This window comes from Rhea pennata, chromosome 36 (assembly GCF_028389875.1).
Source record: "Rhea pennata isolate bPtePen1 chromosome 36, bPtePen1.pri, whole genome shotgun sequence".
In the NCBI taxonomy this organism is placed as follows: Eukaryota; Metazoa; Chordata; class Aves; order Rheiformes; family Rheidae; genus Rhea; species Rhea pennata.
In genome coordinates, this window is record NC_084698.1 from 57,689 (window position 1) to 70,756 (window position 13,068).

Sequence of the window (13,068 nt, forward strand, 5' to 3'; positions counted from 1 at the left end):
TTGGAAAGTCCCGGCAGTGCCGCACGCCCCGGAGGGGGGCCGGGTTGGTGCCCTCCCTGTGCCCCTCGCACGCTCGCAGCTGCCCAGCACGCACGCGTGCAAGCGGCTGCTGCCTCGCGGCTGGAGCGCCTAGTGAAGGTGCCTCATGCTGCATGTGCAAGCACATGTGCACGCGTGTGCACAGCCACCCCAATGCTGAGCGCCCGAGGCCCCACCATGTCTGGCCCCTGGCGGGGGGCAGTGGGTGCCCGGACGCCTGGGCCCCCTGGGGAGGGCAGGAGGCACTCAGGTCCCTGGGTTCCGGGGTGCCTCGGCGGGGCAGCAGGCCCCCAGACACGGGTGACTTGGAGTCCCCTAACCCCCGGGGCCCCAGGGTCCCCGGACGCTGGGGCCCCCAAACCGCTGGGTCCCCGGACACCTGGGCCCTGCCGGCTCTGGCGGCACTGTGACTCAGGCCCTGACGGGTTTGGCAGCTTTGGGGCGCGTCCCGCCGCCACCCCCGCAGGGCGGGGGCCCAGGTGTCCCCGTGCTGCGGCGGCAACAGCCCCGGCTGCGGCTCTGGGGCACCCGGCCGGCCACGGGTCCCCATGCCGAGCGCCCCGGCATGGCCCCCCGGCACAGCCCCCTCCAGCACTGCTGACCCCACGGTGGCGCCGGCACCCCGTGCCACCCCCCCGTTCCTGGCCTGGCTGGTGGCTGGCGCCCTGGTTGGGGTCCTGCTCGCCGGGGCCCTCGGAGCTGCCCTGGTGCACCGGCATGTCCGGCCCCGCCTGCGGTAAGGCTGCCTGGATGCCTGGGGCCCCCATTCCAGAGCCCTGGGTCCCCCCTCCCCCCATCCCGGATGCCTGTACCCCTCCCATCCCGGATCCCTGGTCCCTCCAGAACCTGTCCTGGACCCCTCGGTCCCCCCACACCCATCACTGATGCCTGGGTCCCCCCCCAACCCCGGGCGCCTGAGTCCCTCTGGGTTCCCCCCCTGCCCCAGACACCCCCTCCAGCTCTTCCCCACCTGCCCCTCCCCTCAAATGCCCCCTCCACCAGACATCTGGGCCCCTCCTCCTTCCACCTGCCCCAGATGCCTGGGCCCCATGAGCTGCTCCAGGCTCCCCCTGAATCTTTGCAGGGAAACGGGGGCTCGGGAGCCAAGAGTGAAGAAATCGGCGGCCTCTCGCGAGGGTGAGTGCTAGCCCCGGATGCCGGGCCCCCCCCCCCAGACGCTGGGGTCCCCTGGGACTTGGGAGGGGCCCCCTGGGGCTTGAGATGGTCCCGGATGCCTGGGCTCCCCTGGACACCTGGGTCCCTCTCTGCCCCCCACAGATGACGAGGAGCCGATCTACGAGGTGGCCGAGTCGCCCCTAGAGTCACCGCTGACCCTGGCGCCCCTGACTCTGCACCCCATGACCTCTGATCCTGGACCCCGACCTCGGCATCCCCTGACCCTGCACCCCCTGACTTCTGGCCCCGCACCCCAACCCCAGCACTCCCTGACCCTGCACCCCACGACCTCTGACCTTTCACCTCGACCTCCCCTGACCCTGCGCCCCCTAACCCCTGATCCTTCATCCCAGCCCCCCTAACCTGCACCCCCTGACCCTTCACCCCGACCCCACCCCATGATCCCTGCCCTGGCGGAAGGACGCTTTCGGGGTACCCCTGACCCTGGTGGACCCTGACATTAAACCGTCTCTGCTGCTGCCTCTTGCTGTCCTTGGCCTGGATGCTTGGGTCCCTCCGTGCTCGGAACGGCAGCCTCGCTTCCCCAGTAGAGCCCAGGATCCCGGGGCCAAGGCGTCCAGGCTCATCCCTTCGATGATTAGCAAAGGGAGTGCCTGCAACACCAGCACGTGCGAGGGGCTGCGAACATGTTGCTCACGAGCGTGCGGGTTACCAGTGTATGCAAGGGGCCACAAGCGCAGCAGCAGGGTCCTGGCGTCCAGGCCCCAGCCTGCCAAGGACGAGGGGCCCAGGTGTCTGGGCGACTCCCGCTCCCCCTCCATCTGGAGGGTGCAACATGGGGACACGGTGCAGAGACGTGGCACAGGATTTAGGGGTTCAGGGAGGGTTTGGGGGTTGGGGTGGTTTTGTGGGGGCTTGGAGCTGTTTGGGGGGACTTCGGGCCGGTTTGGGGGGGCTCAGGCAGGTTTTGGGGGACCCAGGCTGGCTTTGGGGGCTCGGGCACTCACCGCATGCCATCGGGTCCAGGCTGCTGGCATTGTGGCAGCAGTGGCTACACACTGGTGGGGGCTGGGGCCACGCATGGAGCAGCCCGGCCGGCTCGGCCCCAGTGCTGGTGTCGCCGCCGTGGACGTGGATGTGGACGTGGACAGACAGGGCTCTGGCTGCAGCCAGCTGCGCTGCAGCACAACGGGGAAATAAGGGAAAATCTGGCCATTTTTGGGGGGTACCAGCAGGAGCCTGCAAGCATCACCCCAGCCCAGGTGCTCTTGGCTGTGCTCTTGCCCCATGGCCCTGTGCTCCTGCCCACAGCCCCTGAGGCAGGGGAGGGGGGGCGCGGCGTCCGGGGGAGGCACGTGGCGCCAGTGTCGGCTCCAGGAAGCCGCCCAGAACGCCCCAGGCAGGTCCCACCTTTCCCACACTCACCTTTCCCGTAACTGTGCCGCCCGGGGGGCCGATAAAGCGGCGCTGCGGGGGCCGCAGGGCTCCAGCCTCGCCATGTGCCGCCTGCCTGCCCCAGCTGCGCCGCTGCCGCCGCTGCTGCTGCTACTGCTGCTGCTGCTGCCGCCACTGCCAGGACCCCCCCGGGCCGTGCCAGCCCCCCTTGGCATTGCCGGCCTCCGCGCCATGGCCCGCCCCGGCCGCCGGCTGCCGTGTGCCTGCGGGAGAGCGGCCGCCACGCCACGCGTGCCGGGTGAGGGGGTCAGGCATTCAGGGGGCAGGAGGGGACAGGGGGGCCCTGGGGGTCAGGAGGGATTAGGGGGATGGGGGAGCTGGGGGGGTATGGGGGAGCTGGAGCGTTTGGGGGTTCGGGGGTGCCGGGGGGGGTCAGAGTCCCCTGACACCCCTGCACCCCCCAGGACCCCCCAGGCGGTGCCTGCCACCCCTCCGCCGGCGCTGCCGCCCCCGTGCCCCCACCAAGGGGCTCTCGCTGCCCCTCTAGGACCGGGACCAGCCCCGTGGAGCACCCAGGGGCCCCCCAGAGCACCAGGACCCACCGTGATGCTTCCAGCCCCCTGCGGACCTGCTCAGACCCCCATGGACTACTACGGATCCCCCCACGCCCCCCTGGACTCCCCCAGATCCCTATGCACCCCCCTGTGACCCCGCCACAGACCCCCCCATGACCCCTTATGGACCACCCTTATGTGACCCTCCCCATGGATCCCCCATGACACTCTATGGATCCCCTTATGACCTCCCAGTCCCTGCAAACCCCCATGGAGCTGCCCTAGTACCCCCGCAATGATCCTCTCAGCCCTTCTGAGCCCCCTCCGACCCCTTTGGACTCCCATGACCCCCATGGACACCCTCATACTGACTCCCTCATTCCCCTGACCTCTCTGACCCCCATGGGCCCCCCAATGACCCCCACAGATCCCCTATTACACCCTAATGACCCCCAGCCCCTCTGAGCCCCCTGGATCCCCCCCCGACCCTCTCAGCCCCCTCTGGTCCCTATAGATCCCCCATGACCCCCCTCGACTCCCCTTTGGACCCTTCTGTGACCCCCCCCGTGACCTATCTTGGACCCCGCTGCGACCCCCATGCCCCCTTCGGGCCCCTGTGACCCCCCCCATGACCCCCCTGGTCACCTGTGACCCCCTCGAGCCCCCTGTGACACCTCCAGGCCACCCTGGACCCTTGTGACCCTGTCAGAGCCACGAGACCCCGCAGCCCCATGGCGAGGAGCGGCCGGGGGGGGGGTCAAAGTTCGCAGGAAGGGCCATGGGGGTCAGGGGCTCACTGAGGTCACGGCGGGGCGCCTGGGGTCGCGGGGATCACCCGGGTCAGGGGTCGCCGCGTGCGCTCAATAAACCCGCAGCAACATCGCCCCGGGTCAGAGCTCGCGACCCCGCTCGCCGCGCGCCGGGGTCGTCGCCCGGGGGACGGCGGCCCGGCGGTGTCAGGGGTCACCGCACGCCCTGCCCGCGGCGGGGGCGGTTGCCCGGGCGACGGGCGCGGGCGCGGGCGGCGATTGGTGGGAGACTGTCACGTGACGGTGCGGCGGCGGAAGCGGCCCGGCGGGGGGCGGGGCTAAGCGGGGCGCGCGGGGGGGCCGGGACGGAGCCGCAGGTGGGTGCGCGCGGGCGAGACCACCGGGGGGCGGGGGAGGCCCAGGACGGACCACGCGCGCGCCCAGGGGGGAGCCAGGGGGGAAACGCCCCCAAAATGGGGGTCGGGGCGAACCAATCACGGAAACGGAGGGAGGGCAGGGGAAAACGCCCCCAAAATGGTTCGAGGGGAACCAATCACGAAATAGGGGGGAAGGGGGGGGAACACCCCCCGGGGGGGACACTGGATCAAACCACCCTGAAAACATGTGGGGGGGCAGTGTGGCGAAACCGCCCCCAGCTGGGAGGGGGGTCACTGGGCTGAACCACCCCCAGAACGGGGGGGGGGGCGGGGTCGGCCAAGCCCACACCAGAGGGGAACCAGGCCTGGCAACATTCCCATGGCCGCCCCATGGCCAGAGTCACACGGGGACAGCTGCCCCACGGCTGTCCCATGGCGGGGGACACAGCTGTCCCACGGCTGCTGCACGGCCACCCCATGGCCACCCCAAGGCTGCCCCATGGCTGCCCTATGGCCACCAGGAACACGCAGATACATGGCTGCCCCACAGCTGCCCACAGCTGGGGATATATGGGGACATGGCCACCCCACGGCTGCCCCACAGCTGGAGACACGGCTGCCCCATGGCCAAGGACATGCAAGGATGCAGCTGTCCCATGGCTGCCCTATGGCAAGGAACATGTGGGGACACGACTGCCCCACAGCCGCCTCATGGCCACCCCATGGCCAGGGACATGCGGGGACACAGTTGCCCCACAGCCAGCCCATGGCCACCCCAAGGCTGTCCCATGGCTGCCTTCTGGTCAGGAACATGCAAGTACATGGCTTCCCCACAGCTGCCGACAGCTGGGGACATGGCTGCCTCACGGCTGGGGACACAGCTGCCCCACAGCCGCACCACAGCTGCCCCAAGGCTGGGGACATGTGGGGACATGGCTGCCCCAAAGCTGGGGACACGAGGGGACATGCCAGGATGCAGCTGCCCCATGGCTGTGCTATGGCCAGGAACATGGCTGCCCCACAGCCGCTCCATAGCTGCCCCATGGCTGGAGATCTGTGGGGATATGGCTGTCCTGGCCAAACAGCTGCCCCATAGCTCCCCCTCCCCCGTCCGGGGACCAACAGGAATGTGGCCGTCCTGGCCCCACGGCCTGAGTCCCCACCACCGGCCACCCCCGTCCCTGTTCCCTCTGCCCCAGTGTCCCGTCCCTGCCATTACCACCTTGCGCAAGCCTCGTCCCCTGCCCCAGAGGCAGGCAGCCGGGGGGGGGGGCAGGCGGCCGAGGGGGGGGGCTGTCATCTGGGTGGTCCGGGGGGGGGTAGGCGTCCAAGATGGGCCTTGGCATCTGAGCAGCTGGGGGGGAGGGGCTCAGGCAGCCCCAGGGGGGCCCAGGCATCCGGGAGGGGCCCTGGCATCCCAGATGGGCCCTGGCATCCAGGCGGCCCAGGGGAAGGGGAGGGGGCCCCGACATCCGGGGGGGGGGGGGGCGGAGCACGACTGCCCCATTAAAGCGCCGCTGCCGCCCCTGTCCCCATCCCGTCCCCATCCCTGTCTCCGCAGGCGCTGCCATGGAGGCCCGGCCACTGTTCCAGGCGCTGCACGCGCTGGCCGAGGACAACGCCGCCTTCTTCGGGCGCAGCGGCACTGAGGTGGGCCGGCGCTTCGTGGCCGCCTTCGGCACCATCCGCGAGCACGCCCGCCGCCTGGAGCCTGCCCTGGGCCACGTCGCCCGCCTCTACCACCGCTTCGACCTGGACGAGGCTACACCGGGCAACGGCTACCGCAGCCTGGTGCACACGGCGTGCTGCTGCCTGGCACACGTGGTGCACAAGAGCCGCTACGTGGCCGCCCACCGCCGCAGCCTCTTCTTCCGCAGCGGCCACAATGCTGCTGAGCTGGAGGCCTACGGCGCCGCCCTGGCCCAGCTCCGTGCCCTGCTCTACCTGGCGCAGCGGCTGCTGGCCCACAACCGCCCCGGCTGCCTCTTCCCCCACGAGGAGGGCGGCCTCTCCGAGCTGGTGCTGCGCGAGTACAGCACCATGCACAACGGCTGCTTCTACGGGCGCTGCCTCGGCTTCCAGGTGGCCAGCGGACAGGGATGGGGGGGACATGGGGATGAGTGTGAGACCAGCCATGGGGATGTGGGGATGGGTGTGCGACCTGCCATGGGGATGTGGGGATGGGTGTGCAATCTGCTATGGGGACACGGGATGGGTGTGCAACTTGCCACGGGGACATGGGGACGGGTGTGCGACCTCCCACAGGGACATGGGGATGTGGGGATGGGTGTGTGACCTGCCACAGGGACGTGGAGACGGGCGTGCGACCAGCCACGGGGATGTGTGGACACGGTGCGAGCAGTCCTGGTGTGTTGGGACGTGGGGACATGGTGCGGGTGTGCTGGGACATGAGGACGTGGGGACAGTGGTGGCACATGGCCACTCACTGTCCGCCCATCCATCTGTCCGCAGTTCGCCCCGTCCATCCGGCCCTTCCTGCAGACCATCGCCATTGGCCTGGTGTCCTTCGGCGAGAACTACAAGCGGGACGAGATGGGGCTGGGTGAGCGCCACTGCCTTGGCCCCGACTGTGTGTTCCTCCCCCCCCCCAACCACACGTCCCCCCAACTGCGTGTCCCTGACCGCGTGTCCCCCCGGCCACAGGGCCCGACCACATGGCCCCTGAATGCACCCCTCGGTGCATTCCTGACTGTGTCCCTGGCCCTCCCCCCCGTGTCCCTGACCGCGTCCCCGTGTCCCTGACCATGTCCGTGTCCCTGACCGTGTCCCGGTGTTCCTGCCTGTCCCCTCGTGTCCCTGACTGTGTCCCTGTGTCCCCGGCTGTCCCAATGGGTGCCTGGCAGGCGTGGCGGCTGGGTCGCTCTTCACCAGTGGCAAGTTCGCTGTGGACCCAGAGCTGCGGGGTGCTGAGTTCGAGCGGCTCACACAGAATCTGGACGTTCACTTCTGGAAGAGCTTCTGGAACCTGACAGAGATGCAGCTGCTGGCGGTGCGGGGGGGGGGAGGGAGGGAACCGGGGGGTTCTGGGGGTGCCAGGGGGTGCCGTGGGGGTCCAAGGGTCCGTAGCCCCATGTCCCACACCAACGGTGATGCCACAGCCAAGGTTGGTGGCCGGGGCTGGGGCCCAAGGGGCTCTGGAGGTCCATGGGGAAGTCCGTGGGGCTGTGGCCCTTACCAGCGGTGCCATGGCTGCAGTCGGCGGGGTCCAGGGGGCTCTGGGGGCCCAGGGGTAGTCTGGGGATCCGTGGCCCTTATTGATGGTGCTGTGGCCGCAGTCAGTGGCTCAGGGGGGCGTCCGTGGCCCTGTGCCCATACTGACGGTACCATGACCACAGTTGGTGGCCATGGGGGTCCATGGCCCTGTGCCTGTACCGATGGTGCCATGGCTGCAGTCAGTGACGGGGGCGGGGTGTTCTGTTGGGGTCCATGGCCCCGTGGCCTGTACCAATGGTGCTGTGACCACAGTCGGTGGCCAGCCTGGCAGCGGCGCCGGTGCGGCTGTGCTGGGCGCTGACAGTGCCACCGGAGCCGCTGGAGTTGCCGCTGGCGGCCGACCCGGCACTGACGGTCACCATCCCACCACCTGTGGCCCACACGGGCCCCGGCCCCGTCCGCATGCGCCTGCTCTCCTACGAGCTGCGTGAGGGCCAGGTCAGCGTCACCCCACGTGGGGCATGGTGGGGCGTGGGGGGAGCTCCTGTGGGGGGGGGGAGTCCTGTGGGGCAGGGTGTGGTGAGGCGTGAGGGGAGCTCCTGTCGGGGGGGGAGTGCGAGGGAGTTCCTGTGGGGGGGCTCCCTGCAGTGGAGGTCACCGTGGGGGGTGCATGGGGGTCCCTGTACAGGGAGGTCAACGGGGGGGCTCCCTGCATTGGGGTCACCATCAGAGGTGCCTGCAGTGGGGGGGGGGGGTCACCATGAGGGGTGCATGGGGGGGGGTCCCTGCACTGGGGAGGTCTGTGTGAGGATCCCTGCAGTGGCAGGCCACTGGGGGGGTGCATGGGTGTCCCTGCAGTGGGGGGGGGGGGGGTCAGCGGGGGGCTCCCTGCAGTGTGGGTCACCACGGGAGGTGCATGGGGGTCCCTGCAGTGGGGGGTCAGCAGGAGGCTCCTGGTGGCGTGGCCCCCCCGACACCCTGACCCCTGTGCAGGACAGCGCAGCACTGAGCGCCCTGGCCGGGGCGGAGGCGGAGGCGGAGGTGCCGCGGTGGCGCCGGGGGGGCCCAGGGGCGGGTGCCCGCCCGGGCCCCCCCTCGCCCGCCCTCCTGGTGCACTTCCACGGTGGCGGCTTCGTGGCGCAGACGTCGCGCTCGCACGAGCCCTACCTGCGCGCCTGGGCCCGCGAGCTGGGCGCCCCAGTGCTCTCCGTCGACTACGCCCTGGCCCCCGAGGCGCCCTTCCCGCGGGCCCTGGAGGAGTGCTTCTACGCCTACTGCTGGGCCCTGCGGCACTGCCGCCTCCTCGGTGAGCTGGGAGGACACGGGGGGACAGGGGTCACGGGGGGGGGAACATGGGGGAACACGGGGGCACACAGAGACAGGAGCCAGCGGCGTCCTCGAGCAGCGCTTCTACACCTACTGCTGGGCCCTGCTGCACTGCCTCCTCAGTGAGCTGGGGGGGGAGGGGGGACAGGGATCAGGATGGGGTGGTGACAGGGACGGGCAGAGGCCCAGCATGGCGGCAGGGATCAGCACCACACAGGTAACGGGATGGGACAGAACAAGGATGAGGACAAGTTCAAGATGGGAATGGCATGGGGACAGGGATGGAGAAGGGACTGGGATGGGCATGGTGACAGTGACAGAGCGGTGACAGCACCGTTGCAGGGTCAATGGTGTGTGCCTGGCCAGGGACAGGATGGGGATGGAGATGAGATGGGATTTGATGGAGGCAGAGGTGGAGATGGTGACGTGATGGTGCCGCGGGCGCAGGGTCGACAGCGCAGCGTGTGTGCCTGGCCGGGGACAGTGCTGGCGGGAACTTGTGCCTGGCGGTGTCACTGCGGGCGGCAGCGGCCGGGGTGCAGCGCCCTGATGCCGTGGTGGCGGCTTATCCGGTGACCATGGTGCAGGCGGCCGTGTCACCCTCGCGGCTCCTCACCCTGCTCGACCCCCTGCTGCCCCTCAGCGTGCTCTGCAAGTGCCTCAGTGCCTATGCAGGTGTGGACATGGGGGGACATGGGACCATGGGGGGACAGGGGCGGTATGGGAGGGACACGGGGACGTGGGTTTGCTCTGCAAGTGCCTCAGCGCCTATGCAGCTGGGGCCACAGGGCAGTTTCAGGACAGATTCACCCCATTTTGGGTCACGGGACAGTTTTGGCACAGATTCTCAGCGTTTTGGGTCACCACAAGGGTAGCAGGGCGGTTTCAGGGTGATTTCTCAGCGGTTTCGGTTGCCACAGGGGTGGAGGAGGTGGTGGTGTAGTTTCAGGGTAATTTTGAGGCAGATTCACAGCATTTTGCATTGCTGCAGGGGCGGAGGAGACAGAAGCACCAGCGCTGGAGCCCCTCGGTCCTGGGGGGCTGCTGCGCCGTGACACGGCCCTGCTGCTGCGGCAGCTGCGCCGGGGGGCTGCGGCCTGGCTGGGGGCCCTGCGCCCCCTGTCCCGGCCCTCTGGCTCCTCTGGTAGGACCCAGCGGCCTGGAGGGTCAGGGACCTGTTGGGGTCTCAGGGGTTGGGGACATGCTGGTGTCAGAGGGACTGGAGCCATCTTGGGGGGCCTTGGGGCCAACTGGGGGGGTTGGGGCCATCTTAGGGAGCTTGGGGGGGCCTTGGGATGTTCGGGGCCACCTTGGGGGGCCTTGGAGACGCCTGGGGGGGGGGCGATCGGGACTTGCCAGGGGTTCAGGGACATCTTGAGAGGTTTGGGACATCTTGGGGTTTATGGCCACCTCAGGGAGGTTTGGGGACATCTCAAGGGGTTTGGGGGCACCTCAGGGGTTTGAGGCACCTCAGGGTGGGGTTGGGGACATCTTGAGGGGTTCAGAGTCACCTCGGGGGGCTCGAGGGGCTGTCCCTGTGCTGGGCCAGCACCCACGGGTCCCCACGGCAGAGCCAGCACGGCGGAGCAGTGTGCAGGAGCCCCGGCGTGGGAGCCGCAGCTGGTGGCGTCCAGACGAGGACGGCGGCACCGGGGATGTGACCCCCGGGGACGAGGACAGCGCCGGCAGCCTCTACCCCGAAGGCTTCCAGCCGCTGCGCTCGGACCGGCCGCCAGCCAACTTCGCCGTGGCCAGCGGCCCCATGGCCAGGAACCCGTACATGAGCCCGCTGCTGGCCCCTGACGCCATGCTGCAGGAGCTGCCGCCCGTCCACATTGTGGTGAGTCCCATGGTGCCCCACCATGCCCCACGGCGCCCCACAGCCGCCTCGCGCTGCCCCACAGCTGCTCCACAGTGCCCCACGGTGCCGCACAGCCACCTCATGCTCCCCCATGGCTGCCTGATGGCCACCCTGTGGTGCCCCGTGGTACCCCATGGCACCCTGCACTGCCCCATGGCCACCCTGCATTGCCCCATGGCTGCCCCACAGCCATCTCATGGTGCTCCACACTGTCCCACAGCTGCCCCACGGTGCCCCACATCGTGACACGTGGGATGGGGGAGGCTGGATGAGGTGATGGGCTGGGTCCTACCAGGCAACATCCGTGTCCCTGCATCCCCCCGATGCCCTGTGCACCCCTGTCCCCACTGATACCTCCCCCAGTGTGCCTTGTCCCCACGATGCCCCACGTCCCCACGTCCCCCCAGTGCCCCATGCCCCCTGTGACTCCCAATGTCCCCATGTTCCCTCACGTCGCCCCCATTCCCACTGTCCCCTGCACCCCCCATCCTTGCACCCCACTGAGGCCGTCCCTGTGCCCCCCACATCCCCCTGTCCCCCTGCCCTGCTGAGGCCATCCCCACGCCCCCCACACCCCCCTGTCCCACTGAGGCCATCCCCATGCCCCACTGAGGCCATCCCTGTGCCCCCTGCATCCCCTTGTCCCCCTGCCCCACCAAGGCTGCTCCCACATCCCCCTGCACCCCGCTAAGGCTGCCCCCTGTGCCCCCCACACCCCACTGAGGCTGCCCCCCCACATCCCCCCGTCCCCTGCTGAGGTTGTCCTGTGCCCCCCACATCCCCCCCCCCCCCCACGTCCCCTCGCACCCCGCTGAGGCCCTCCCCGCAGGCCTGCGCGCTGGACCCCATGCTGGACGACTCGGTGATGTTCGCCCGGCGCCTGCGGGAGCTTGGCCGCCCTGTGACGCTGCATGTGGTGCAGGACCTGCCCCACGGCTTCCTCAGCCTGGCGCAGCTCTGCCCCGAGACGCGGCAGGCGGCCGCGCTCTGCACCCGGCTGCTGCGCGAGGCACTGCACCCCCCGGCCCCCCGGCGCCCCTCGCTGCTGCCTGCCCCCCGGCGCCCCTCGCTGCTCCCAGCCCCCCGGCGCTGCAGCCGAGCCCCTGAGCCTCCCGCCGCCTCCCGCCGGGGCTCCCTGCAACCAGGTGAGGGCTCCACTGCTGCCCACGGTGCCGAGACCCATGGAGGTGGGGCCACGGCGACCTGTGGCACTGGTGATGCCAAGACCCACAGTGGTGGGGTCACGGAGACTCACGGCACCAGCAGCACCGAGACCCATGGAGGTGGGGCCACGGAGACCCATGGCACTGGCAATGCCAAGACCCACGGTGGTGGGGCCATGGAGACCCATGGCACCGGTGACACCGAGACCCATGGTGGTGGGGCCCTGGAGACCCACAGCACTGGCAACGCTGAGGCCCACAGTGGTGGAGCCACAGAGACTCACAGCACCGGCAGTGCAAAGACCCACAGCGGTGGGGCCATGGCCACCCACAGCACCAGCAGTGCAGAGAACCACGGTGGTGGGGTACCACTGACCCAGAGCTTTGGCAATGCACCAACGCATGGCCCCAGCGATGCACTGACCCACGGCAGTGGGGCTGCAGGAGCCCACGGCCCCAGCAACGTACTGACCCACAGCGCTGGGGCATCAACTGTGGGCTCCAGTACCGCCCCGGCGCCCCACAGCGGAGCCGCAGGCTGGGGGTCCGGGCCACAGCCCCCACCGTGCTGTGGGGCCCCCCCGGCAGGGGGTGGGGAGGGGCTGAACCCCCTAAGACCCGCCCTGGGCCGGCAGCAGAGCCGGGGGGGCAGCGCCCGGCGCCCCAGTGGCCCCGCGGGACGCGAAGTGGGGTCCTGAGCCCCAGCCCACCATGGGGCTGCCATGGGGCTCAGCCCCATGGGGGAATAAAGCCCCTTTGAATGCGCCTGCTGCCTGTGTGATGGGGTGATGGGAAGACGTGGCCCCCCAGACGTGTGTGACGGGGGTCCTGGCCCCATGGATGTGGGAGGGGGTAGGAGATGCCTGCTTGCCCTTCCTGCAGCACCAGCAGCTCCGGAGCGGTGCAGGAAGAGGGCTGCCGGAAGCTGCTGCCATGGGGACGTGGGAGGGACACAGGATGGACACAACTTTGCCACTCATCAACGACGTGTATCTAGATAAACCTTCCCACCGCAGCCTGGCCCTGCATGCTCTCGGCCTGCCCCATAGCGTGTCCCACAGTGTGCCCCATGACACAGCAGCCAGCCCTGCAGTGTGCCCCATAGTCTGCCCCATGGAGCTGCAGCCAGCCCCGGCGCTTTGGATGCTGCCGTGGGCCTGAAGCCTGGGGCTCTGTGGCTGGAAGGGTCTGGGGGCCTCGGGGAAGGCTCTAGTGTCCCTAGGGGGTCCCCAGTAACCCCTCCACACACATCCCGGCTGCTTGTGGGGACACGCATGGGGCTGGGGGCAACAG

At 69.8% G+C, this 13,068-nt stretch overlaps 1 protein-coding gene across 1 annotated transcript; it reads left to right on the forward strand.

Annotated features, from left to right (window-relative positions):
* Window positions 1-4,231: 4,231 nt before the first annotated feature.
* LIPE (lipase E, hormone sensitive type) lies at window positions 4,232-12,540 on the forward strand. The gene is made up of 10 exons (XM_062598756.1): window positions 4,232-4,251; window positions 5,813-6,333; window positions 6,724-6,814; window positions 7,116-7,261; window positions 7,738-7,923; window positions 8,419-8,731; window positions 9,199-9,426; window positions 9,743-9,895; window positions 10,323-10,591; window positions 11,442-12,540. Exons 2-10 carry the CDS (start codon window positions 5,821-5,823, stop codon window positions 12,471-12,473), a joined length of 2,931 nt encoding a protein of 976 aa, XP_062454740.1. The 5' UTR covers window positions 4,232-4,251; window positions 5,813-5,820; the 3' UTR covers window positions 12,474-12,540.
* The last annotated feature ends 528 nt before the right edge of the window (window positions 12,541-13,068 follow it).

Bases quoted from the DNA above. Each gene is read 5' to 3' on its own strand.
- LIPE (XM_062598756.1), top strand. From the start codon at position 5,821: ATGGAGGCCCGGCCACTGTTCCAGGCGCTGCACGCGCTGGCCGAGGAC. The intron at 6,815-7,115 runs GTGAGCGCCACT...GGTGCCTGGCAG, and splicing joins GCGGGACGAGATGGGGCTGG to GCGTGGCGGCTGGGTCGCTC. The intron at 10,592-11,441 runs GTGAGTCCCATG...CCCTCCCCGCAG, and splicing joins TGCCGCCCGTCCACATTGTG to GCCTGCGCGCTGGACCCCAT.